The sequence below is a fragment of the Trichoderma virens genome (genome assembly GCF_000170995.1).
Source record: "Trichoderma virens Gv29-8 chromosome Unknown TRIVIscaffold_78, whole genome shotgun sequence".
Taxonomy (NCBI): domain Eukaryota; kingdom Fungi; phylum Ascomycota; class Sordariomycetes; order Hypocreales; family Hypocreaceae; genus Trichoderma; species Trichoderma virens.
In genome coordinates this window covers 356,181-383,579 of record NW_014013671.1, presented here as the reverse complement: position 1 = coordinate 383,579, position 27,399 = coordinate 356,181, and the positions used below count along the sequence as shown (strand labels likewise).

The following is a 27,399-nucleotide window of genomic DNA, read 5'->3' as shown; positions in this document are numbered from 1 at the left end:
AAAATGTCTATATGCGAGCCATCTCTAGTGGTCTGCAAAAAGCGTGCCATTGAGATACTTGAGACCAGTATCAACCGCCACAGTAACTACCCTTTTCCCAGGTCCAAGCTCCTTGGCTAGCTGTATCGCGGCAACAATATTGATCCCAGTTGAAGTTCCCACTAGCAGTCCTTCTTCTTTCGCAAGGCGGCGACACATATCTCGAGCCTCTGCTTCAGGAATAGCACGAGCTTCATCGTACAATCGCTGATCCAGGTGCGGCGGAATAAATCCAGAGCCGATACCCTCAACTGTGTGGCTTCCCTTCTCGCCCTTGGTGAGCAGAGGTGATTCAGCAGGCTCCAACACTACTATTTTTGCGGAAGGCTGCTTTGCTCGTAAAACACCTGCTACTCCTGTGGCCATGCCTGCGGTACCGACAGCACCACAGAAGGCGTCGATGCCATCGCTGAACTGTTCAACAAGTTCATATCCAATCTCCCCATAGCCAACAAGAGCGTCGTTGTTGTGGAATTGGTTGGTATAATAATACCCATCCGCCTTGCTGAGTTCCTCCGCACGGCGTCTTAAAGATGGAATGAGATCGGCGGTGACTTTGCCGCCTGCGCTGGGTACGATATCGACTTCCGCTCCAAGGGCAGCGATTGTACGCAACTTCTCAACTGAAAAGGCATCTGAGCATACAACTAAAAAGCGATATCCCTTAATAGCAGAGACAAGAGCCAGTGATGCCCCTGTACTACCACCAGTGGCTTCAACGATGGTCATGCCGGCTTTCAAGTCTCCTCGTCGTTCTGCCTCTTCTATCATCGACCTAGCCATACGATCTTTGTAGCTTCCGGTAGGGTTAAGGCATTCCAGTTTGACGAAGACTTCTGCAGCTTCCTTTGGAACGACATTATTGAGGCGCACTACCGGGGTGTTGCCAATTGCGCCCAAGATGTTATTTACCGGTTTCGGGAGAGCTGAGGTCATGATGAAAGATGTATCAACGTTATGGAAAATGAGCAAAGCAAGACTGGCGATCTGATGCGGGCATTTAAGGTAACTGGATTGATGGAGAAGAACCACAGACTGGTGACTAAAATAAGGTGACTCTAATGCCATTTAACTATCGGAGATTTGAGACAGCCATGTCTGGTTGAAGCAAGAAAAAAACCTACTTCTCTCCACTATTCAGACTACATATGCGCAGCGCCCTACCCATGACCTTGACACCACCATTGTCGGGTTATATGGACTTTTATTCATCTGGTCATACATAAATCTTTACTGAGTCATGCATGCTCCTCTCAAAGTTGGGCTCATTTGTAGCTACGAGCATTGTTGGATCGAACATCGTCCGTTATTGAGGTAGTGTCGTTACTATGGCGATTATTATGCTTCTCTAAAGTAACCAGCAACTCTGCACAAACATATAATAAAAGCGATAAATTAATACTCAATTAGCTAATTGAAATGGAAGGCGCGCGCAGGATTGAGTGTATTTTCGTTTAGTCTCCGATGTGTCATTCGTTCTTAGCCCCCCGCTCATCGGATTAAAATACAGTCATGGCATGTGACTCCAATTAAGTCTATCATGAGTTCGTCAGAAGTTCTGAACCAATAACCTAACGTTTAAAGAACGCGGTAGAGTACTGTCAAGTAGACATAGAGCGTAATTGCTAAAGAAAAGAAAAATGACACTATGTATTAAACTCTTGTATCTGAAACAGTGAAATAGAGGTTTGTGTTCGTAGCGTTCTTATGTACCGTTAATGCTGTGTTCGGATGCCACTGCTTAAGCTGAATCAATTCGCTGCTGGTTACGTTCCACCTTGTCGAGAGTCAACTCCGCCGTGCCAAGAGAGCTAAGTATACCTAGCCCACTAATTCTGGTCATGACAAAAAAATATGGCTCTGGATGCATCCAAATATGTTTTCTGAATGACCTGCCAGTATATCAAGAGCCCTCAATTTTTGAATAAAACCAATTGCCATGTTTGCAACCCTAACCTTGAAAGATGGACTCGTATTGGCCAGATGCATTGCCTCCCGGTTGAGCAAGCAAGCGGACGACGAAGGTATGAACCCCGTAGCCTCCATCGACCTGATGAGAGGCAACCGCATGGTTGGCTTAACAAGCAGTCCGCAATTGAGCTTAGGTGCCTAAGGTAACATAGGAAGATGCATTTCAACGAGACAATCATCCATGTGAATGACCGGCCAACTTTAGTGAAAGATAGATATTGACCAATAACGCTGGGTTGGGGAGCAAAATGTACGGGCCGAGGACATCTGTATAAACGTCGCGTTGAAAGCTGGGCGGCGTATGAGTCGTAAGCATCCCACACAAGTAGAGAGACAATTGAAGTAACTCCGATCACAATCGCAACTTTAGCTCTCTTCCCCCGGTTCAGATACGGCCCGTACTACACGCGGGTGTTCAACAATGTAGATTTTCATGAAACCATGAATTCATAGTCAGGTGCGTGACTAGAAACATTTTTATTTGCCCCCATATCACGCTGCGTGTTTGCTATACATAATTGCAATCATACGCATCTGATATAACGTGATTCAGGATCACCATTTACCTTGTTTGTACACTGAAGAGTATAATATGATGGAATGAAGAAATGGAAGTTAGAACAATGACTTGTTTTTAGAGTAACCTAGGGGATCTTGTGTAATATATGTTTCTTGTTATTGACAACCTCCTCGACTGATCTCGTAACTGTTGAAGTACGTGTGTAAACGAACAAGATGAACGAATGTGTTGTTTTTTTTATTGTAAAGGAATAAACTAACCGACGTCGTAGGACGTCTGATACAATCCATACTCGCTAACAAGGTTTACTAACAAACTATAACTCATACTGTTCCTTCCAACAGTAACACGTGGTTCAAATGCACAACATTATAGTATAGATAGTACTTAGCCCAGATAGCCCTATGACCAAAGGCATGAAATTGATCTTGGATGATCTATTGTGACGATATCTTCTATACAAGAGAACCAAAAAAAGGTAGTCGTCAAAAGAAGACACAAGGTTGGACTCGAGGGGAATTGAACCCCTGACCTTTCACATGCGAAGCGAAAATCATACCCCTAGACCACAAGCCCATTTTATTACATAAGCGGCTACAAATTGTATTTATATGATTTTGCTGCTGTTGCTATGGAAGTTTTACTGAATGCCAAAAAAGCAAAAAAACTGGACCCGAGGGGAATTGAACCCCTGACCTTTCACATGCGAAGCGAAAATCATACCCCTAGACCACGAGCCCAATTATATACCAGCAGTTGAGAAATAGAATACTATACAGGTATACACCAAACCTAATATGCCTGCAACAGAGAGAAAACTTGGGAATACAATCTAGACCACGCGATACGGTGTAGAACACGTTGGATGGGCTCTATGCACCTGATGATTTTACTTTAGATGATTTGATTCGTCATTGAACAGGTCTACGACTTGTGAAGTTAAGCCCCATTAAGAAGCACAATCCTCTCCAAGTAGGTTAATTGAACCAACGCGTGAGAATCCCATGAAGCGTCCAAAGATTGCGTGTATTAATCCTACCCTACATATTTATCTATCGATGGTAGAAATAACTCGTGTTTTTTCGACCAAATTAAGCTGAAGTACCAACTAATAGTTTTCTCTTGCACCATGTATTCCTATATGTTAATTAAGCAAACGAATTCTTGATGAAAGATGCAACGCGTTGCGTGTTTTTACCCTTCCGTAACATTGTGAAATGGTTTGCGTCTTGAATACGTTGAATAGAAAGATTCTCCTCACCAAGCAAAACATCCCAATTATTACCCCCAAAGTTGGTTCGATTCTCAAGAAGCCATCGCATTTCTCGAGGGTCATCATCTCTGTATTCTGGGCGAGCATCAGTATCCTTGCACACACCATCTTCAGCCCAGAGAATGTATGTCTTTGGAGGTGGAGCTCTGCCGCCCAGTGCTTTCTCCCAAGGGACTGGCTTCCACTCATCAAGCGCATCAATAAAGGCAAGGAAATGTGCGAGGAGCCAATCCGGTGCTTTGCCAGCCCCAAATAGCCCCAGACCATTGATGAAGTCGAACAATCTTGCAGGTAGCTTCTCCAGACCGATTGGGTTGGGAGAGTCGAGGAGAATGAGGCGTTGGACGGTTTCGCCCTCTCGAGTAAATTGAATTGCCGCTTCATAGGCACAAATACCTCCCGCAGACCATCCACCTACGTTGTATGGTCCATGGGGTACTCTGCGTCTAATCTCTTCGACGTAAAGTGAAGCAAGACCCTTCAGACCAAACTGAACGAGTTTGTCGGCCTCCTTGAGCCAAGGGCAATTGAGACCGTACACACAGACGTCTTTGCTGACTGCGTCAATGGGTCCGTATGAAGTTGCAGAGCCGGAACCGTCTGGGAAGAGGAACAGCGTATAGGTCGCAGTTTTGGGACTACCTTGTAAGAGCGTTGAAGTTGCGCGATACTGTTTCAGCTCTGCAGAAGATGATTCAGGCTCAACTTCTTGTTCAAACTCTGATTGGAAGATGTGCTCGAAGGAACTAAAGGTGGGATGAGCAACGAAGAAATCATCCTCTAGCTCAATTTCCAACTCTTCGCGGAGGCGGCCGAGCACAGTCAGGGACATCAATGAATCCATGCCCAATTCGCCAAGATTAGCATTATTCATGATCTCACCCGCAGACACGCCAATCTCTTCTGCTAGGATTGCGCACATATCTTTACATAAGCTGCTAGACAGAGACTCCCGTTGACTTCGAGACGGAGGCGTAGTCGCGTTGCTAGTTCCTCCAAAAGGCTCGCTGGTAGGGGAAACACTCTCGAATATACTTGACTGCTCAGAAGATTCATCAGATGGGGACGTATTTAATCCAAGATGAGCGGCAAAGTCGGCAAGCGTTGGACAAGTTTCGAAGACGGACGAAGGGACATCCATATCAAGTTCCTCGCGAAGTCGTCCAGAAATGTTAAGAGAAAGAAGCGAGTCCACGCCGTAGTCTGTAAAGGCGAGATCATCTTGAACACTGGCCAGGGGAATACCGATCTCTTCAGCCACGATCTTGCGAACAGCGTGCATAGGATCTCTTGCAGCAGACGCTGACTTCAAAGCCGCATCAAGTTTCATAGGCTCAATCGGAGTAGTGCTAGCAAGGCGACTTGGAGGTTCAGTAATTGCTGTCGTCTTGGGTACCTCTTTAACAGCGGCAGTGGTGAGACGGGTGGGGACTTGAGGCTCGTTTGCAGACTTTGGCGGCGGCATCGCGCTGTCGAGTACCTTTCGAGAAATACCTTGGAACTACGTAAATTAGCAACTGAAGATGAGAGATTGGGTGAAAGCCAGCTTACCTTGATGTTACCACAGACACCAACAATGCCTTCATCATCAAAGATGTAAACATCTCCTGCATAAATGGTGCCTTCGAAAGGCCGCATCCTAACATATGTGCGATACATCTTGTCTTTACGGAACTTCCTTACGGTTCTGAATGACTCCCAACCGTGGTTGATAAACACTTGGTCTTTGGGAGTCTTAGAATGGCCGTTCATCAAGAAGCCGGCAAGGTGACCGCAGCTATCAATCCAAATGGGATTGCATCGGAAGTTGCCCTCATCAACTTGAAACCGAACCAGTGCGGTCGCTTCAAAGTCTTCAGCGTTGACAATGGCCTCCTGCATGCCCTTGTAGGCGTCGCTGTAGTCAACCAAACTGGAGAACAGCTTGTAAATTACGCCTGAAGAAAGACGACTATAGTGACCTTTATCGGCCTTCTCCTTCAGCCACTCAATGCTTCTCTCAACATAGTACTGAGTGCTGTCCCAGTTCTTTAGCCAGACCTTGGGTTGTCCAAAGTAGAGTGTACATTGGGCATGGTCGGAAGTCTTGTTTCCCTTCGAATTGACACTGTAGATGGACATCTTTGCGGTATTGCTGCCAGCCACGTCGTGGTTAATGTCGATCCTGAGGAGCATTTGTGGACCCTCTTTGTGGACTAGAGGTTTATTGACAACCATGTTCTGGACGTCCACTGAGTGATCCTTGAGGTCCAATCGATATTTCTCGAGGACATACGTGCCCAAAGTAACTCCGAAATCCGTGTAGAGTGACTGCATAGCAATATTAGAAAGTAAGCATAAAAGACAAATAGTTGAATACATACCGATGAGCAAACGCGGTTGCCGTTAACAACGTGACCATATACTACTTCATGCAACTGATCACTCGTAAACTCACACTCCGCAGTGATAGTGAGCTTTCCGTTGTCAACAAGCTCACTAACAATTCGATGCACTGAAGCAGTTGAGAAAGTAGAAGTTGGCGCTGGCAGTGGAGCAACGGCAGCTTGGACGGGAGGATCGCCCCTCGTGAGTAACCAATCATATACATACTCAATCCAATATCTCTTGTTATCCCAGCTATAAGCGGGTAGACGCAAAACTTCTTTGCATCCTTCAAAGTCATGGTGGTATTCATCCCAAGTGATGGACAATCCTTGAGTATACAAAGTTGAGAGACTTGAAGCCAGAACCTGCCACCCATCTTTGTTACGCATCAAAGATGGGACGGCAATGACGTCTTGCCCCAGATTGGCTTTCATAAGCGACGAACACACTGTGTGAGGACCCATCTCAACCCAAATAGTCTTTTCGGAGATGAGACTGTCGTCTCTAGCTGACTGTAGAATATCACGGAAATTGACAGCTTCCCTGCAGTGGCGACTGATGTGCTTGGCATCAAAGAAAGGTGCCTCGCCAACGATAGAAGTTTTGGCTAGAAGAGGACAGCCAATTGGTACGCGTGGGGAATGAAATGTAACCTGAGAGGCAATGATTTCAAGCTCTTCCAAGATAGGATCAACTTGGGCTGAATGGAACGCAAACGGGACGTCAACTCTTGTCGCTTTGACGCCATTGGCCACAAGCTTTTGAGAGAGATTTTCAATGTCATCTACACGGCCACTGACAACAGTATCTTGTGGACCGTTCATGCAAGCAATATCATAGATATCTGAATCCAAATATGTCTGAACTTCATCGACGCTGCATCGAATTGCCAACATTGCGTGACTTCCCATACTGCATTTGTCTTGAAGAAGGCGAGCTCTCATACCGACCAAATAGATTGTATCGCTTGCTGTAAGAACACCAGAGACTTTTAATGCAGCGTAGTGGCCTAGACTATGGCCCAACACGTAGGTTGGCTGCATACCAAATGATTCCCAGAGGCTTGCGAGTGCCATCTGCACACATGTAGTGCCGAGTTGGACGACGAGTGGCTCAAGGTCGTTAATATCGACGGATCCATCGATCAGTGGCATGATCGAAGGGAAGCCGTGTCGCTGTGCTAACATGTCATAAGAGTTGATCTCATCACGGAAAGTGGCGAATTGCAGTAAATGCTTGCCCATAGCGCTGTACTGCGACCCTTGACCGCTGAATACAAAGCCAACGGGTGTTTCTGGAGCGCGTCTGTGATTGTCTCGTTTAACTTCTTCATTCAAGGAGCTTAGTAGCTGTTCACAGTTTGTAGCTGCGATTGCAATGCGGAATGGATGGTGCATCCGTCGAGCTGTGGTTGTATAAGCAAGCTTGCTCAGAAACCCTTCGGTGGATGCATGCTGCTGCACATAGTTTCTCATCTTTTCAATATTTCCCTTGAGAGATGGGATCGATTTGGCAGATATTGTCACCACGTGAGCCGTACGAGGATCCTCCAGTGACGAGTTCCTCGTAAGTTCTGGGTAGTCCTCCAGAACCAGTGCTGTGTTACCACCAGCTGCGGAGAAGTTGTTGACAAAAGTGCGACGTATGTTATTGAATTCCTCACGTCTCTTCCACTCAGTGGCCTTCATGGCTATATGAACGTTGCGTTCCTTCAAATCGGTAGGAAACTTGTGGTTAATCTTGCCCTTGATGCCACAGTGGGGGGGAATCAGGTTCTTTTCCATCATCAATAAAACCTTGATCAGTGCTGTCACTCCAGATGCCGATTCAGAATGACCGACATTTGCTTTTGCTGATCCCAAATAAAGGCTTTCATGTGGCAGCCGTTTTGTGGATGGGGCAAAACAGCTGAGAACTGACGACATCTCGGTCGCATCGCCCGCTTGTGTACCGGTGCCATGCATTTCGATATAGCTGACTTCGTGAGGATGAACACCAGACTCACTAAGCAGCTTAGAAAAGATTTCCTCTTGAGCTCCGCAGTGTGGTCTGGTGATCGACACGGATTCGGCAGAATGGTTGGTATGAGCGCCTAGAATGACTCCAAGGATGGGGTCATGGTCTGCGATTGCATCTTCAAGTCTTTTTAGGACGACAGTGCCCACCGCGTCTGCGCGACAATATCCGTCCGCTGAATCATCGAAAGTGTTACAGTTGCCTGTAAATATGATGTTAGCTCATGAGACTTCTACTAAAGCGAAAGTATATAAATACCTGTTCTTGACAGAAAATGGCCACGATCCAACCCTGCGAAGCTATCGGGATTTGACATGACATTCGTTCCACCCGCAATGGCCATATCACATTCATTGCGCCAGATAGAATTGCAAGCCAGGTGAATGGCTGCAAGACTCGATGAGCTGGTATTAGATAATATGTCAGCTGAATCCGACCGTCATGAATACCGTGTAAGTAGCTTACCATGCAGTGTCGACACTGACTGATGGACCGCAGTATTTGAAGAAATAATTGATCTTTCCTGGTGTAAAGGCTCGATTCCCACCTTGAAATGGTTAGTATTGTGTGTATAAAGCTTGGAAATTATATTTAATCTTACCGGGGATGAAATATGTGTCAACATTCTGGCCGCAACTGACTTCTCTGTAGTCGTCACTGGTCATGCCATAGAATACTCCAACGCGGTCTCGCTGAGTTGATGGTGTTCTATCCGCCACGATACCTGCCATTTCAAGAGCCTCATATGCGGTTGCCAGGGCCAAGCGCTGTCCAGGATCGGATTGTTCGGCTTCTTTGGGCGAGATGTTGAAGAATTTTGCATCAAATAGCCCGGGCTCGTTAATCCAACATCCATGCTTGACCTTGCTTGTATTCTTCTTTTTCCCAGTCGGATCATAGTATAGCTCCCCATTGTATCTGTCTGCTGGCACAGGCCGATGAACATCAAGCCCTTGGTAGAGAAGGTCCCAGAATGATTCAATATCCGCAGATTCTGGGAACCTGCCAGACATGCCAATCACAGCTATCTTAGAATCGCCTGGTTTAGCAGAAGTAGAGTGATTTGTCCCAGTACCTGTTGCAATGGCCTCCATGATACTGTCAATTATCTGCACTTTCTTCGACAACACTGGCGAAAATGACGTCTTGAGACTTGGACAGACGCCGGTTGAGATTGGAAACAAAGTGCATTGGCCCATACAGTCTGCTGTCTCAAGCACACGCTGCATGTTCTCAGCTGCTTCTCCCAGATCCAGCGGTAGAATGAGGATGCCCTCAACAACATGGCAGAGCAAGTCTCGGAATGTCTTCCCCTTTGGAGCGTTGCGGCTAGATGAGCTGGAAATGAAGGATATTTTGCCTGATAGGTCGCTAACTGGCCCGACATCCTGAAGAATGTTTTCAACATCTTTCGCAGAGAAAATATGCGGCGCATGATATGGTGCATGCACAGCAATAGGAGTGAACTTCAACGTCCCTGCAGATGGGGAAGTCTTGAGGAAGTGCTGCACCGTTGTTGGTGGACCGCTGATAGTCCAAGAGTTTTGGCCCTTCGCGCTGACGTATGGCGATGAGAGACGTGGGATGTTCTGCTTACATGCATTTAGCAAATATTGACCCATCAACAGCACCACGATATTTACTCACGGCTTTGTCTGTGTATGATGCAATAGTTTTTTCAGCAAGTTCCAGCGGAAACTGTGACTCTGGGACAACGTATGACCAAGAGGCTGTACCATCGGACTCTGGATGACCGAACAAAGCGGCCGTTCGAGCAACCAAAAGACCTACTCGAAGCGAAACGCGAACAGCGTCGATACCTGCTTGCACCAGTTCACTGAGAGAGTTGGACGAAGAGACTGCAGCTGCGGCTAATGCTCCGATACATAAACCGGATACGTAATTATTCGGACCGGTTGGGTACGCTTGTTGGCCATCTCCGAAGTAGCTGTGCATTGTTTAGTAGTCGTCCGACGGCGCTGGGAAAAATAAAGAGGAATCCTTACTTGAGAAAGCAGCATATCTGATAAACGGTTGCCAAAGTGCTCTCTAACGCTGCATTTTTATCTTTCTTTATCCCCCGGGTAACAAGATTTTGTATGCTGGAAAAGGCTGGGAACAACTGGCGCTCCGTGGTCGTAAGCTGAGCTATTTCGTGTCGTAGGATGTAGTTGGCTTGGTCGATAAAAGATATCAAGTAAGGGTTGTCTTTCTTTAGAAGAAGTAGTTGCAGGTTCGATAGGCTGCAACTACTCTGATCCCCAAAGACGAAAACTCGAACTGAGTCGGCGCCGGCATTGGACCCGATGATGGTCGTGCTCTCCATGACGGACGTTGAATCTAACATCCCGTACAATGAAGCATAGACCTAACAGAAGAATGATAACAAAAGGATTAAATAATCAGTTCTCCTATTTGTCCTTCTCGCGTATGGTTTAAGTACTACGAATAAGTTAACACAGTATTTTTATCAGAATTGATAGTGCATTCGAAGTGACCTCATCGAGTTATCATCAAGGGTGGCTACAACCGTTTTCAGAGCCAGGAAGCAGTTGAGCCGAGGGCGTGAAACTTTATCGAGACCGGATTCAGTACGTGAAGGAATATAACAGCCTGCATCTAAATTTTTAGGCTAAATTTGTTGAGAGGAGTGCCCGATCGATCGAGACTGAACCGTATCTCCATGCCTGGAGGAGACTAAACTCTTTGTTTATAGTACTCGGCGAATTAATATTGAAGCAAGACGTAATTGTACAAGTAAATATGGGCCGGCACTCAGTTGTCCATTGAGATCAAAACAAAAAAAAGTGGCTTAGACACTGTAGTCAAAGCACCTACATGATTGAGGGAAGCATGTCTAGATGAATATGTCGGCAATCACATGTAGAGAAACTCATGTTAGCTCTAATGGTATGAGGCCGACCTTTGGGCCGATAAACTTTCCCTTGGTCCAAAAACAGCTTCTGTAGATTGTCGCCGATCCATTCTAGCCTAAACTGGAGTCCGGCCAAAGATATTCATTCCGTGCCCATCAGGTGCCACCCATATTACATGCCTGGATGCAAGCAGACAAACCCTTGCTTGGCAGTGGACGCGTAGATCCCAGCTGACATATTGAACGCATATCGACTTACTGTCCATGACTTATGAGATAATCTCGGAAATATAGGGATTTTCTATTGTACTACGCATTTCAATCTAACCACTTATTCCTTTAGACACTGATTGAGCTATGAAGGGCTCTCTTGGTATGTAGTGCATGTATGTAAATAGTTTATTAGTGCCTAGTAGAGAGACAAATTGCCCCTTGGTGTTTGGATAGATAAGACAATCAAATTTTATTTGCATTCCCCCTTTTCACAGGGCGTTCTACAAAGGATACTCAGAAAACCACCTGCGGACACTGCATGCATCGCGCATCCTAATAGGGCAAGATTCATTGCCCACGCGTCTCATTAACCATGCCACGATGTTTTCTCGGAACAAAAGGTCTTGACTACACCACATATAGTCAGGATATACATAACTAATCGGTAGGAATGCTTTCGGAATATCGTAGACAGCTCCTAGAATAGACTAGACACTCTACCTTGTGCACATGACATGGTCTCCCCGACTTGTATTTGGGCGAGACCTCAAAGGCGAGACGTCAGTTCAGCGTACAGTACAGCGTCGCATTACAGAATCACAGGCAGGCATGGTCAATTTAAGAACGATCGCGAGCAGATGAAGATTCAACAAATGTTCCAATATTTTGCAGGAAGATCCCCTTCCCTGTGTACCTACTATTTATTTAGCTAGAACCTGTCCATCGTTCAAAAACTCTTCAAAGTATCCAATGGTCATCCTAATAGTAGGTCCGCTGTCAACACCTCTTCGTAATCTCGATCTGCATTGGGCAAAGGAATTGAGATAACTCACGTAGACCTTGAAGTGTCGGCAAAATTTTTGTGATCGGGAGCGACTCTCTCCAAGAAGCGGGGATCAGCTTTCATCCGCAGGAAATCCTCCATACGTCGAAATACAAATTGCACAACGCAATCGTAATCAGACAGTTTCGAGAACTCAGGGTCATAGAGCTGGAAGAGCAACGGTCGAGTTGTACTGTCGTTGTGGGTCTGGCGCGATGTAAGAATTGGAATTGAATGATCTAGGCCCCCCCCCCCCCCCCCCCAAAATAAATAAATAAACAACTTACCATATTGTATCGAACGATCCCATATTCCTCCATGAGGCCGCTCACCAAGGGGGCATGGATCTTAGTCATATACTCCCTATAGGCAGCTTCGCTAAGTCCTTGTTTGCGAAAGCCCGTAATGGTGAGACATAGCAGCTGCTGCGATTTGGGGGGAAGCGAGTCTGAGGTGGCCATTGGAGTCATGTCGTCAAGCTGCTTACAGCGAAGTGGACGGTTGTGTGAAGGAGTTGACGACGCGATTAATATCTCGGAATAAACTAGAGATGCATTCTAGTCAAGGGTCAGAACGAAATAAGAGAGAGGAACCGGAAGCATAAATTATATATTGAAAGGGGACTTGAAAGTTTGTTGTGTAACTCAATCCTCATTCAGAAAAACCACGTATGCGTTCATCGAGGTATACCTGCATTCGTCGCAAGCAATGTTGCATTCATCAAAAGCAATTCTTCATGCATCTAAAACAAAAAAAAAATACACATATCGAAACCGTTTCCGCATTCATTAACGGAAGTACTTCATTTCCCGAAAGCAATTCATGCCATTATCCTGTTATTTTTGTCAGACTACTTGTTTATCAGGAGGAATGAAGTAGTGCTTACATGTGAATTAGACATTGCCAACCCCTGCCGTTATATTCAGTGGGGATAAATGGTACATGTGGGTAGCCCTCTAAATGCATGTAAACAGGTACTATTGACCGAGCATGCCCTTCTGCATACTTGGTACTGCGAACAAATGCTGGGTTGTATCAAGTACAATGCTTAATATTTGTATAAAAGTTTACTAGTAACTTAATTTATAAGCATAACATGAACTAATTAGCAAAACTTTGATTATTCGACGAAACTTTAATTTAGTTTATCTACCGTTTGTTTTAAAAAGTAATTTTTAATTATTTTTTAAAAACTTTAAATACTAAATAACATTACAATGACCTAACAGCCTCATTCAAATTAACATAAATACCATTATTAAGCAATAATTACAATCCCTATTAGCTTACATAAGTAATGTTAAATTTGCGAATATGTAAAAACAAAGTTATGTAAAAGTAACAACGATTTCTTAAATATAAAGTTTTATTTATTAAATTATGTAAAATAACCTTCTTTCTATACGCAGGTCATATGCCTTTTACAATCATTATTACTTAAGAATTAAGGTTAAACTGATCTTCCGGCTTTATTAATATTAAGTTTTTAATATACGTGTTCAATTTACTTTAGGTGTCACTTTTGGCAGACGCTGGCATGCATTGGCAGGCATTGGCAGGCATTGACAGACGTTGGCAGATACTTCCTGATCCGGAATGTTCAGCTTGCAACTTACCGAGGTAACAACATAAGGCTACGACGCTGTTTGCAATCCTACATTGTCTTAGTTGCTGCAGAAATCTCCCTTATTTGGCTGAGTTAGCTGTACAAGCCCCCATACGTACTAGCAGAAAGCAGCTGAGGTCGGTCACCAGACTTCCACACTGAAAAGGGCCGAGATCTTCGTTGTAAAATGCTGCCGAAAAGGGCGTTGATAGTATTCAAACAAGTTCAACTTGACGAACGCGTCGCCATGCCAAGATTTTTGCTTGGAGGCCTGTTCGTATCTTGCCTTTTCGGCCATACTTCTGTTTTCAAAATCTATGATGCTGCTTGTGTCTTCCAGCTGTTTGCTCATGTTTTGTGATATAAGAACAGCGTTTCAGCAAGTTCTTCCACGTCGGCGTTTCAAATGGATGATTCAAACCTCGTCAACTAAGACTTTATTCCTGAAATTTTTGCATTCACGATGGGTCGCTTTACGTGTTTGCTGTTAGTTGCGACTCTTTTACAGTCAAGCGCTTGGGCGAAGAAAGTTCAAGAAACTCTGCGCTTCACCTGGGAGGAAGGTGCTCCAAATGGACAGCCAAGAGAAATGATATTCACCAATGGGCAATTTCCCAGTCCAACCCTTGTCTGGGACGAAGGAGATGACATTGAAGTAGGTCTTTATTTTCTTTAGTTGTTTCGTGTTGCAATGCTGATACATGCGCCTGATAGATAACAGTTATTAACGACATGGACAAAAATGTTACTGTGCATTGGCATGGTTTAGAGTACGTTTGTTGAAATCCTCCAACTAGCTAAGAAATTGTTAACTAATACCGAGCGCTCATTTCAGCCAGAAAGATACTCCTTGGGCTGATGGCACGCCTGGTCTTTCTCAACGTCCAATCAAGCCCGGACAGGAGTTTGTATATAACTTCAAGGCAACTCCTGCAGGGAATCACTGGTATCACTCTCATGAGAGAATGTCACTTGTTGATGGCCTTTATGGAGCCATTCATATCAAGTCAGTATTGTTTTTTTGGCCCTTTCGAAATCAAATATCAACTAACGAGGATGTAGGCCAAAGCAAGATCGCACAGAACTATGGAGACAAATTAGTGACAACGAACAAGACATCAAGGACATGGAAAAGGCTGCTAACGACCCTGAGTATCTTGTCGTATCTGACTGGAGCCAGTATACTTCCGATGAATACTGGAAGATATCTACTGATTCGGGCATGCTCGTCTTGTACGTCTATCACTAGCAATTGCTTGCCCCGCCTCTCATGTGGCAGTTGAAACTAATGGAAGTAATAGTTGCCTCGATAGTATTTTAGTCAATGGTAAAGGGAATCTCTACTGCCCAGGCCAGGAATTCCTTCAAAGCGAGCTTGCTCCGGGCCTAGTTGATGATGCTTTCCCACCAGGCACCAAAGTCTCAGATAAAGGGTAAGCAGTGGGCATAAAATCAGAATTTCCTGTTTATCATATCCCATAAATACTTACTTTTATACCCTTAGATGTTTCCCAGCAGATATTGATCAAATTCAAGGTGGTCCTTGGAACGTCACAAGACGCCCAGACCTGATACCACCGCGCGTTCAAGAGGGCTGCGTAGCATCTGAGAACGCAAACGCAACTATCACTGTTAATCCGAAAAAGAATAACGGCTGGGTTAGCTTCCATATTGTGGCTGCTGCCACCATTGCCCAGATTACCTTCTCTGTTGATCAACACCCTTTTTGGTTGTACGAGGTTGACGGCAACTACGTTAATCCTAAGAAGTTTGTCTCTGCGGTGATGTCTGCCGGCGAGACCTTCTCGGTTATGATAAAACTTGATCAAGAGCCGGGCAGATACACGATGCGCATACCGAACTCTGGGGCCTCGCAGGTTCTAGGCGGTTATGCCGAAATGATCTATGAGGGGCACGAGGACGATGATGAGAAGTCGGACACACCATACCTCTCCTATGGAGGCAACCCCATGACGCCAGAAGTCGAGAAAAACTCATACTTCCCTTGGATGCTCGAGACGGATCACATGGAGCCATGGCCTCCGAATAAGCCCAGGCCTGGTAATGCTGACGAGGAGCATCTTCTTGCATTGGGTCGCGTGGGCGCACCGTTCAACTACACGATGAACACCAAGTACCTATATCCCATTGATTTTCAGAACAACGACCCTCTGCTATTTTATCCTAACGCAACCGTTGGCACCGAAAATGATAACCTTGTGATCCGCACCAAAAATGGGTCTTGGGTTGACCTTATCCTTCAAGTTTCTACTCTGCCTGGTGATGAATCTGCATTCGAGCACTTCATCCATAAACACGGCAGTAAAACATGGAGAATTGGTTTCGGGACTGGTGTTTGGAATTATACCAGTGTACAAGAAGCAATTGATGAACGGCCGGAAGACTTCAACTTGGAGACCCCTGGCTTGCGCGATACTTGGATCACAGCGTTCTCCATTGGTGGTGAGGCTTACTGGAGCGTTTTCAGATACTATGTGGACAATCCAGGCCCATGGCTATTTCACTGTCATATTGAGCTTCATATGATGGGTGGAATGGGCATCGTTATTATGGACGGCGCAGATGCATGGCCAGAAAATATCCCAGCCCAGTATCAGCTCCATAAGTAGATACGCTTAGAAGAATTCGTTGGATGCAAACGAGGATGGAGAACTTGAGCTGGAGGCAATTTCTTATTCAATTTCTATTCTAGCTTTGCTGATATAGCAGATAGACACTTAGAGAGCTATAGAATCTACGTTTGTCGCATACATCAGGAACTAATGTCAGCGTCTGAACGGGAAATTATCTTAGAGTACCATTCTTTAGCTAATAAACAACCTCAGAATAATATGTAGCATTAAGCTGATGGTAAATTTGCTGAAGTATTTTCTACGTTAGAATTTATTTACTATGCGCTCGCCGTAACGATAAAGGAGGGTTGACTGGTAACTAGAAGCTTTCTTTGTTCCCGCGAGTCGTGAAGGAAGAAGTCGCGGTTGCGAGTGCCTATAATCACGTAAATGGTGAGAGCCCCAGTTTAGAAGGGAGAGTGGGCGGCGGCAATCCCCGTCAAAGAAGCTATTAGAATACGTAGAATATTTGCTTGCAGCCGCCATCGACTTCAAGCGTAATTCGTTCTCGATGATGTGTTCGGCAATCCAGATGAAATTATGAGATTATTCCCGCTACCTGTACGTGCTATTCACATATGGCAAATTGCAGTCTGAATGTGTGTGTCCATCATCTTCTGGTTGTGTTGCATTAGCTCATGGGGTGTACAAATAATGAGCTTCAGACGGTGGCACAGGAACTAAGCGTGGCGCTGGATTCAATACTGCCGGCCAGCTAGGCTCAAGGATGTTGGAGATTAACATCTCCACGCCTGTCGGTAAGAGAAATGGTAGATGGTCAGAAATCTCCCATTTTTTTTTGTTGGCCCATAGTTGAAAACCGTATTGTCCGGCGCCAAATACCCACACGGTTCCAACCATACTCGCTCCAGAGCACTGACCCCATGATCCTCGCTACCACGAGGCCGTTTGGCACCCACCCACTAATAGGATGCCATCGCTTCTTGTACAAAATCGCCCTGTTCTATGACCTGTTCTATGACTAAAAATGGTATTGGCAGGGGAAAGAATGATGACAGCGAGATAAAATAAGAATCCAAAATATGAGAGATCCGGTGGATGGACGACCAGAGGCTTAGAGGCCAAAACCCTGGCCACTTCGCTGGCACAGCCTCAATATGCACATTTGCATGCTGTAAATCAGTGAATATGTATCTTCAGATAAATCACCTACATTGAAATATCTACTGGCGCCTAGAACAAGAATAAATACATCTGGCATATCGAGTACCAGCAGCTGCATGTAGTTGAGCCGCCTTTCTATTTTGTGGACATCTACATGGTTGGTCATGGCACCAAGGAATAGGCATCGGATGCTATCCGTCAAAATCTGGGCTCCTGTATGGTAGACGACGTTCAAACACATACCAACCCCCTCAAAATTTATACAGATTTTTTTTCTTAAGAAAATTCTTTTTTTTAATACATTCTGCCACTCTCAACATATTTTCTCCATTTGATCTCCGTGCTGTGAAGTTGATCACAATAGAGCATCCTCCAGTTTTTTTTTTTAGCTCAATGAGTACACATCATTATAGCGTATAATTATAGATTGATAATATTGGTAATCTGACTTATTCAGGTAATTGATTCAATGGCAATACTTTGCGTGTTCCACGCCACTTCATGTCAACGCTGGAGAGAGGCATACCGGAGCACAGGGTTTAGTAATGGAACAGCTGAATGTACCTGTCTTAGACGGCTAGCAAACTCAAATGTTATCAAAGGACCGATATGCGATCGCCAGCTGTTATGTCAGATCTGACTTGGCCGCCGTGGGGCTTCGCACAAGATAGAGTAGGTTGGTAGGTGAAGCAAACCATCTCCACAGCGCTCACTCCTGACTAGCAGTATTTAGACTCAGCAGCAGGGGCGGGTGCCCAAGGTTAAAATAAATAGAATGAGCTTAATTCTTTGGATGGATTTCACGCTTCCTGTTTCGAAAATAGATGTTAGCTTCCTTTTTCTGCATCGCTTGATCAGCAATTGTCTAAGCAGTTTTACGCTGCCCCTTATGACACAGCGCTTTGGCCGTGCGGCGGGTTTCAAAACGCGAACTTGATACTCCATGGCAGAAAATAGCATGGAAATGCTCTTATATGCTATGTTTGAGATGGGGCGCCGTCGATCATCAAACGTTTTAACTCGAAAGATCCAGCCTCCGTAAGCACATCAAATCATGAATATTTGGCCCCGACTAGATATATATAAAGGGCTGAATCTCGCGTTTATTGCCTGCCCCCATCAATCACTGTCCACTGCCTACAATTGAAAACATCCAGTACTACTGTCTTTAATCACAATCTTTTTCTTTTTCTTTTTTTTTTTTTTGCATTTGGCACAATTTGCTTCAATATCGCACACTATAGTCCACCATGAACTCCAAAACGCTCTTTACCCTCGCCACCCTTGGCGCTGTCGCATCTGCTTTCAATCTGCCCGATAACCTGAGACAAATTTACGAGAACCACATCGTAAGGAGAAATCAACTCTGTCAAATTATTTATTTCTAATTCTAACAATTTGGACTTTTTGCAGTCTGGCGACTGCCAAAACCCTTTGTCCGATGCCTTCGAGGGTGGCGCACAGTACTGTGGCGATATCCCAAATGCCATCTTCTTGAAGGGCTCCGACGGCAATTATGATAACATGGACGTCGACTGTGATGGTGCCAATAACTCTGGTGGAGCTTGCGCAAACGACCCCACTGGCCAAGGACAAACGTCATTCCAGGATACCGTTCAAAGCTTCGGTATCGAGGACTTGGACGCCAACATTCATCCTTACGTTGTATTTGGCAACGAAGGTGATAGTCCTTCTTTTGCTCCCCAAGACTTTGGAATGGAGCCTTTGAGCGTTGTTGCCGTTGTTTGCAACAACCAAGTGGTAGGCTAACATCATGATTCTTTTTTTTTTCTTTGATAACAATAGAATTATCGCTAATGCACAGCCAAGATCTACGGCGTTTGGGGCGACACCAACGGCTTCACCTCTACTGGAGAGTCCTCCATTTCTCTAGCACAGCTCTGTTTCCCCGATGATGGCCTCACCGGTGATAACGGTCACGATCAGAAGGATGTCTTGTACATTGGTTTCACTGGCTCAGATGCCGTGCCTGGTACCAGCGCCAACTGGAGTGCTGGAAGTGCTGAAGAGTTCGAGGATAGTATTAAGGACCTTGGTGATCGCCTGGTCGCTGGTCTTCTGGCATAGAGGCATAAAACTTATATTATAAAGAGACAGTGTGCATGAAGGCTCAGTGGCGCTGGACGACATATGAAGCCAAAGCTATAACATCTAGACTAAATGATAATTGCTGAAATTGGCCATATATCTCGATGTGCGAAGGATTTTGCATCCATCATACAACAAGCCCAAGCTCTTTTGCTATGATATCAGCTCCCTTTTCTCCAATAATAAGGGCTGAATTGTTCGTATTGGCGCCAACATTCTCGGGTGCAATTGAGAGATCTGCATAACAGTAAGCAACACGAGTATAAAGAACGGCATAATGTGGCCATGAGAGAAACAGCTACTCACCGCAAATCTTCAGCCCAACTGTACCATAGACATTAAGATGCTTGTCCACAACGCCACCCTTTTCCTTTGGTGCCATCTTACAAGTCCCCAGAGAGTGCCATGTCGTTTCAATGTTTGATCGGATGTAGTCTTCAATGGCTCTGTCATCGTCTTCATCATACTCGATAGGTGGTAGACTTTTTCTCTCCTCGGGTGTCTTGAAACCACCTGGAACTTCGGGCCCATTCCGAAGAGCCGCTTTGCTGCCTTGACGGAACTTGGGATGTCCTATGGGGAGCTCACTTATAAATCCATTCGTGCGACGGAAAATTTCTCGCTGCTTCTTGTATGCCCAAAGTTGCTTCGTCATATCCACTCTCTTGGATAGGAAGCCAGTGTTGAAGGAAGGCGCCACGTCAGGGTCCTTAGAGGTGATGTGGATGTCGCCTCGAGAATACGGATAGCCTGTATACATGCCAATGGAGAGGTACTGAGATGGTCCGTTTTGCTCTTCAGGCAAGGTCTTATAATCGCCAAGGTAAGTACTAACGACTGCTAGGAGCATCAAAGGCCTCTCTTTCTGCTCCTTAAAGTCACGATTCCAATGATCTTGGAACTCTTGATCCAACTGCGTTACTTCCTCATCCGTTGGACGAAGTTTGGCGGCAATATCAACTCCGTTCCAGGTGATGACGGGGTTTTTCTTCTCAACCGCCGTGTTGAAGTCTATTTGACCTCGATTCAAATCATCAAGCGTCTCATCGGGCTTCAATGAGGTCTTGTATTTGTAGAAGATCAAGTTGTGGTCCTGATACTCCTCTCCAACACCTGGCACATTAGCGACGACAGGAATATCCAGCTTCTTCAGCAATTCAGCATTACCGACTCCAGATCTTTCGAGGATCAGCGGAGTTCCAAGAGCCCCTGCAGAGACTACGACGAGCTTTCTCGCCTTAACAGTCAAAGGCGGCCCTTTTGTAAAATTACTGACGGGCTGGTAGCATGTAGTTGGCGAGTATTCCACACCGACAGCTCGATTACCTTCAAATATAATACGGCTAATGGTGCTCTCAACGAGAAGATGGAGATTAGGGTAGTCTCCGGAAGCCATAAGAGGATGGATATAGCGATGGGCCGTATCTTGTCGCTTTCCGTCTGGACAAACGTATCGCGGCCATCGCGAAAACCCACCGACAGTCTTGAAGTCTTGCATATCGGGAAATTCAGGAAGACCAACAGCCTCCGCGGCGGCTAGAATGTCGTCTTGTGGTGCTTTGGCACTATAGTGACCAAAGGAGACATTAATTGGCCCGTCATACCCATGCACGCTCTTGTCAACCCCTGGGTGATCAACGTGATGAGTCTCTAACTTCTTGGCATAGTGAAGTAAACTTTTCGCATCCCATCCCTCGGTGTTCCAGGAATCATAATCGACACCCGATGCTATTTATACCATGTTAGATGGATCTAATCTGCAAGAGTATTGTGCTTTTTTTTCCAGTATTACCTCGTGTATACATGGCAAAATTGATCGACGAGCCGCCCCCAAGAAGGCCTCCAGTGGTCACGATTGGCTCACGGCCATTGAGATCGGCTGTCTTGTTTCCTTTGTAGGCAATGGATGTTTGGGAATTGGGTGCTAGATGGTAAAGATATCTGGAGGCATTGACAACATTGGGGTCATCGAGATTGTTCTTGCCGCGCTCGATAACGAGGATCGACAGATTGGGATCTGCTTTCGCCAGCCGACCGGCTGCAATGCAGGCTGCAGTGCCGCCTTGGGAATGTTAGGCCATCTGTTATATGAGGAGATGAATTGATGGTGGTGACTTTACCTCCAGCGAATATAATGTCATATTCAGTTCCCTCTTTGTGGGTAGTCATGATGATGAATTGATGGAGTCCAAATAAGCGCTAGTATTACACAGAACGCTGATGCTTGGGTAATCGGAATGCTGGAGAACGAAATAAATGCAATGGAGGTGAGAGTGTAAAAGGAAGAAAAGGAATTGGAACGCATATTTAAAGAAAAGACTCCAATATAGTGCTATTCTCCAACCATTGACGGCAACATGCATGTTACTTACCCCTCGTTGCGAGTATACTACATGCGTTCTAGATCGATTCAACATCAACAAACCCTTGGCAGCCAAGTCTCAGCAAGCCCCAATACGCCCAAACACAACCCGTGTTGCCTTTCTCGCACAAGACTACATGCGCCTCACGCCTCTCGGATGCACAGCCGCATTTGACAAAAATCTCATTGGCGCAGCATCAGTCGATAGAATTGCGGGGTAGCTGCTGATACCCGAGGAATCATATCTCCGAGGAGGGGTAATATAGAGGGCTTCCCGGAGGATCAGGTCAAACGTTACCCGGCGGGTATCCTAGCTGACATGTGTCCCGGAAATAGATGTGACCTAGAATTAGCTTATAGTCTATGGCTTGCTATTGTAGAAAGGCTTATTACCTAAGAGCTAGTTATATTGGAATTTGGAATTAAACTATTCGCCTCTTCGTTTCTATGATAAGCATAATTCTTCGGAGGCTCGTAAAGCTCGTGAATCAGGCAAAGGCTTATTCTAAATATAATTAGACTTTTAATTGGATTGATTCGAGAATTCGATGATTATACGGGTAGGCGTATGCGGTAAGAGCACTATTCATTATATCCACTGTAACACGTCGTTGCCACGCCGCCATTTACACAATGACTATGCCCGCTTCGTGATATATGAGTTGATGTACACATTTAAAGTATTTTTCTCCATATGATCGGGCTGGAAAGGAATTACCATTGTATCATGTATCAAGCATTGTTTTTGTTCAGCAAAGTTTATTTCCGATTTCGGCAATGCATGGCGAACGAGACGACTTTGGAGCAGAGAATCCAGAGTTGGGCACCTTCTACCCACGCCCGAGGATAGATGCGATAGTGTTTACACTACCGATATCACTATAATTTTCCATCTCCTACTGCCTCCTACCTATGGAGAGAACCATCATCATCGTCCTATACGATCCCACGTTGCCATCATCGAGTGACGTCTGTATATGGCCGTGAGGCCTGTAGTAGAAACATGAATGTATATATACACACGCGCGGGAAATATAGACATAAAATACCCTCGTATTGAATAAGCACACGTCGTTCCGTCTCACATTGCTGGATTCTTCGTAGATTGTCTTAAAATCTTAGAAGCTCTTATGCTCCTATGTATGGACTGGACTTATCCTCCTAAGTAGAGACTAGACTTATCCTCCTATGTATAGACTAGCAGTATTGATTGGCTCGCGTTTGCTCAGTCATGGTGATCAGCTTTATCCGAAAATATTATCTGCACGCATGGAACACTTAAAGCGGATCCAGATCCATGAGTTTTATTTAGACCACTAGTCATACCAGGCATCATTTATTACTTTAACTACCAATTATATACTTTATACGTAGCTGGGAACAGGAGTGTTTTCATCTAACTCCCTCTATCTTCCCACATGCAACACCACTATATAGCTTTTCATTTTTTTTATCACCAACTTTTCCTTCTCAATTAGCTTTTACCCAAGTTTACTTGCGTGGGCTTCCCTCCTGGGCTTCTTCAACGTCTGAATCCACAGCCAAGGTCTGCTCCCCAGTAAGGCGGGGGTTGCGAATTGCGAGAGAAAACGCAATGAGAGGAATGCAGATACAGATACCGGTAATGGCGAGCAAGCGCTGGATATACTGATACGAGTCGACGATGGCATCTCTCTCAGGTGTACCAGGAGGATATGGAAGGATGGCCACAAGAGGGTTGCCATAAGCCTCAATCGCCAATGTGGAATTGATATTTTCCAGCCGGGTTTCCAAAGCCGTTGGGAGCAATTGGGTCCACAAAGCTCCAGATACAGTATTTCCCAAGGCAGACCCAATGTTGTATACGGCCAGGTAAAGACCCGTCATAACGGCCAAGTTCTCGTGCTTCAGGCCAACTTGAATAGAGGCCTGAGCAGTGTAAGGAAACATGCCTCCGGCGAGACCTAGGACAACCTGAGCTGCGATGACACCAACACGGCTGGAGCCCGTGGTGGATCCACGGTAATGGATGAGCAATCCGAAGGCCACCATAAAGAGGCAGGTTCCGGCAACGACGAAGATTTTGAGACGGCGAACTTTATACACCACCAGGCCTAGAATGGCTCCGATGACAACACTGACGAACGAGTATAGCGATGTGACTCGGGTCGCAGTTGTAATGGAGAAATCGAATGCGACGACGAGCACAGTGTAGAGGAAGTCGCCTTGCATAGTCCACGCAAAATTGAGGCAGACAGCAATGCCCATGGGAGCCCACACAGATCGGTCCTTCATGAGAGAGAATGGAACCAGTGGGTGAGGAGCCTTGAGCTCCCAGTAGACGAAGAATGGGATACAGCAAACGCCAACGACGAGCGGCGCAATGATGTGCGCAGTGCGCCATTGGCTGTGGACGCCGCCAGCCAGAGTAAAGGGTACAAGGATGAGCGCAAAGACGGCGATGAGGAGGAGGATGCCGATAACATCCAACAGCCAAAAGAGCTCTACGACGAGATTCTTGAAGCCAAGCTGCTCAAAGGATGATCGGTAGTCGGCAAGGAGACCCTGCTTCTTTGCGCGCCGGCCTACAATCGAGAGGCTGATGATGAGCGGCAGAGCGCAAACTGGGTAAATGATGGACCACATTCCGATACCCCATCGCCAGGTTGTTGCTCCCAAGACGGCGTTGGCAACGTTGCCGCTAATCCACGCGTTGATGAGGAATGGTAGCGCTGGAATATAGCTGAAGAAGAGACGGGCACGGGTGGAGGTAATGTCGGCAATGATGACTTCAACTAGAAGCAGGACCATGGTGTAGCCGACCTGGTAAATGACGTTGCCGCCAGCATAGGTCGCGATATTGGTGGCTGCAGCCTCAATCACTGTTCCAAGGACATAGAAGAAGACGGAGACGCAGATGAGCTCGACGCGGCCAAAGACGTCGGCAATCTTGGCGGCGGTTGGCTGAGCAGCCGCCGCAATCACGGCACGGATGACATTGATCGTCGACAGGAGAGAGTGACTGTCCCATGAACCAGTAGCATACGGCTGGTAGGTGTATCGCAGAGTGCCATCAAGACCGTAGCAGTAAGCAAGCAGAAGGACGCTGAGGAAGATGACGACGCGGTCGGTCAAGGTGATGGCGCCTGTGATGGCCTCGATACGAGAAACACCAGGCGACTTGATATTTCTGACGAGGTCGGCGGCGGACCTGTCAGCGCTCTTCTCGTGATCCTTTGCCATGACCTGGCTAGCAGTCTTTTCCGCCTCAGGGAGGGAAGCGGGGTCCAAGTCGGTAGCCATGGTTGGTGATGGAGGCACGACGAAAAGCAAGGCGAGCTTTCAGTGTCACCGCCAGTCAAAGAGTCGCCGATCAGCGGCTTTCCGTCACTTTATCGAGAATGATGAATAGTGAGACAGGAAGAAGACACTGCTTAATCCACAGCCTTGATCTATTGACTGCTGAGCGTCACTGAAATATTCCGGATGCGGACGAGGACGCATGCGCATATGCAAGTGCGAGCAGGGGGAGTCTTCGGGCGCCACGGCCGTAGCACAAGTTATATATTTATTCTCTAGCGTCAACTCAAAAGTGTCTGCCTGATGCGATCGATTAGATTTTAAAAATTTTCGGTCATAGTTGCACCGCAATGGTGGCCCGAAGAAGCAAAGACTCGGTAGTTTAGATCATTCTGTTATCTGATGATCAGATTAAAGCGGGCCACAATGGAGCACCAAGGAAAAATCTTCAGCTTCATAGCCAACTAAAAGGTTCCATCGGCCTCTGCTGCCAAGTTTGGCTAATCCAGTATTGACAAGCCCTGGTCTGTGAAACGACTCATGTCGAGGCCGGCATCACAGCCAATCGCCTGTGGGAATCGCAGTCAAGAGCCGCATACGGCGGTCAGGCCCTGTACAACCCCCTGAAGGATTGGGATTGTGCAGCATGTAGAAGCTCATGGTGGTGGCTGACAGTGGGTGGCGAGAAGAGGGAAAGGTCTCATGGCGTGTTCCCACGAGAACCACGGGGATTCTTATTGTGTCGGAAGATTGGGAAACGATAGGGAATGGCGGAATCGGCGTCGTATTTCGAGCCACTTTTCAGGCTGCGTACGGAGTAAAAGTGTGTACTTCGGATCTTGGCTTCTTGGCTTGCTCTGTTGTAAGTGGCTCAATGGTATGTAGCTTTGCTCGCCCTGTGCCCAGATCGTATCGGGGCTTCTCTCTTAGCTGGCTTGCCTCCCTTTGCCTTGGCTTGTGCTTCATTGTGTTTTTTGTCCCTCTGAAAATTTCTCCCAATCCACCTCAATTATCCAATCTTGTCGTCTGAACCAGAGCCTCCGGCCCAAGATTCTCACCGGTAGGGTCCGCCCTTTACCGCAGCCACAAAATCCAGTTCAGAGGGGCTTGAGCAATTTTCCAATTATGGCGGTCCGTAGCACCCGTAAAACTTCCATCATCATTCCAGGCACAACCTGGCAGAAACAACTCCACGGCAAAAGCAGCTTCTCAGCAATGGCGCGAGAGTTCAGGTCCAGACCAAGTTGGGAGGCACTAACAGGCTCCTCTCTCGGAGCTTTTCGCGCCACAATGTCGCTAGCGGCGTTGCCTTTTGTCGCATCTGGTCGGAAGCTCTGCGATGGACCGCCGGCCAATGTCCTCGATTAAAGAGCAGTCCGCGTTGTAGGGTAATGTATGAATAGAACATGGCCTAACTCAACGAAATGTTAGGCTTCATAAGTTGAAACTCGGAGTCTCAGTAGGGTTATGCATTCTCCCAATTCGAACCATGCGCGCGCATCCCGTCGTTGCAATTATAATAACATGATTTGCTACTCCTTTGATCAATTACAATTTACTCACACGGGCAGTTCTCATATTTGCCATCAGTAGCACAAGCACAAGTCTTATCTTAGAGCAGCTGGCCAACTCCAACTCTTTGTCCCACCCTTTCCAACAGGCAGACAGGATCAGCCGACGTCTAACTAACCGATCTTCGCTTGTATCTTGTTTCCAGTAGACGTTTCGTTGAAAAGCTTAAAAACTACCTATTCACAGGTCAATACGAGCTACACCCGCGGACCAAATTCCAAATAAGCTACCATAGTTTCGCTAAGCTTATTTCAATGTCATAGGCTTCGAATCTTGGGTCGTCACAGACTAATTCATCGCTCTTCCTATGGTGCTTGATGCATCTTATCTACGAGCAACGAGTGTATCGTCTCTTATCTAGTGGCGTTTCGTACTTCAGTAATATATTGCCTTCGATTACCACTGATTATTCCAATGCAAAGCATTCTGCAACTGCCATGTCCTATTGGCTACTCTTGGTCCGTTAATACACAATGTGGTCATCTCTAACACGCCAGCCACGTCGATGTACAAATCCGTACTTCCAGCTGAAGGTCTAGTACTACCAATATTCTAGAGCTGAGCTTTTCCCATATACAGCCCAGATACCTCGGAAGATTGCGTTGTTTGATGAGCC

The 27,399-nt window shown here is 46.1% G+C and overlaps 7 protein-coding genes across 7 annotated transcripts; 2 read left to right on the top strand and 5 right to left on the bottom strand.

Moving 5' to 3' along the window:
* Positions 1-24: 24 nt before the first annotated feature.
* On the bottom strand, positions 25-975 carry TRIVIDRAFT_49720 (uncharacterized protein; the record flags this gene model as incomplete). Its single annotated transcript, XM_014099468.1, has 1 exon — positions 25-975. The coding sequence occupies one exon, from the start codon at positions 973-975 to the stop codon at positions 25-27; it is 951 nt and encodes a 316-aa protein (XP_013954943.1).
* A 2,565-nt stretch (positions 976-3,540) lies between these two features.
* On the bottom strand, positions 3,541-10,512 carry TRIVIDRAFT_209609 (putative conidial pigment polyketide synthase PksP/Alb1; the record flags this gene model as incomplete). Its single annotated transcript, XM_014099467.1, has 8 exons — positions 3,541-5,304; positions 5,355-6,113; positions 6,167-8,388; positions 8,445-8,590; positions 8,652-8,733; positions 8,788-9,775; positions 9,834-10,134; positions 10,193-10,512. The coding sequence occupies 8 exons, from the start codon at positions 10,510-10,512 to the stop codon at positions 3,679-3,681; spliced, it is 6,444 nt and encodes a 2,147-aa protein (XP_013954942.1).
* Positions 10,513-11,975: 1,463 nt separating this feature from the next.
* On the bottom strand, positions 11,976-12,558 carry TRIVIDRAFT_153900 (uncharacterized protein; the record flags this gene model as incomplete). Its single annotated transcript, XM_014099466.1, has 3 exons — positions 11,976-12,033; positions 12,108-12,304; positions 12,385-12,558. 3 exons carry the CDS (start codon positions 12,556-12,558, stop codon positions 11,976-11,978), a joined length of 429 nt encoding a protein of 142 aa, XP_013954941.1.
* A 1,608-nt stretch (positions 12,559-14,166) lies between these two features.
* On the top strand, positions 14,167-16,333 carry TRIVIDRAFT_69442 (uncharacterized protein; the record flags this gene model as incomplete). Its single annotated transcript, XM_014099465.1, has 6 exons — positions 14,167-14,358; positions 14,418-14,473; positions 14,539-14,709; positions 14,766-14,936; positions 15,005-15,136; positions 15,208-16,333. The coding sequence occupies 6 exons, from the start codon at positions 14,167-14,169 to the stop codon at positions 16,331-16,333; spliced, it is 1,848 nt and encodes a 615-aa protein (XP_013954940.1).
* Positions 16,334-18,711: 2,378 nt separating this feature from the next.
* On the top strand, positions 18,712-19,549 carry TRIVIDRAFT_59043 (glycoside hydrolase family 75 protein; the record flags this gene model as incomplete). The annotated part of the gene is made up of 3 exons (XM_014099464.1): positions 18,712-18,810; positions 18,875-19,222; positions 19,292-19,549. The coding sequence occupies 3 exons, from the start codon at positions 18,712-18,714 to the stop codon at positions 19,547-19,549; spliced, it is 705 nt and encodes a 234-aa protein (XP_013954939.1).
* TRIVIDRAFT_90482 (uncharacterized protein) lies at positions 19,543-21,765 on the bottom strand (the record flags this gene model as incomplete). The annotated part of the gene is made up of 4 exons (XM_014099463.1): positions 19,543-19,807; positions 19,877-21,298; positions 21,363-21,632; positions 21,691-21,765. The coding sequence occupies 4 exons, from the start codon at positions 21,737-21,739 to the stop codon at positions 19,698-19,700; spliced, it is 1,851 nt and encodes a 616-aa protein (XP_013954938.1).
* Positions 21,766-23,423: 1,658 nt separating this feature from the next.
* Positions 23,424-25,154, bottom strand: TRIVIDRAFT_49743 (uncharacterized protein; the record flags this gene model as incomplete). The annotated part of the gene is made up of 1 exon (XM_014099462.1): positions 23,424-25,154. One exon carries the CDS (start codon positions 25,152-25,154, stop codon positions 23,424-23,426), a length of 1,731 nt encoding a protein of 576 aa, XP_013954937.1.
* Between the last annotated feature and the right edge of the window lie 2,245 nt (positions 25,155-27,399).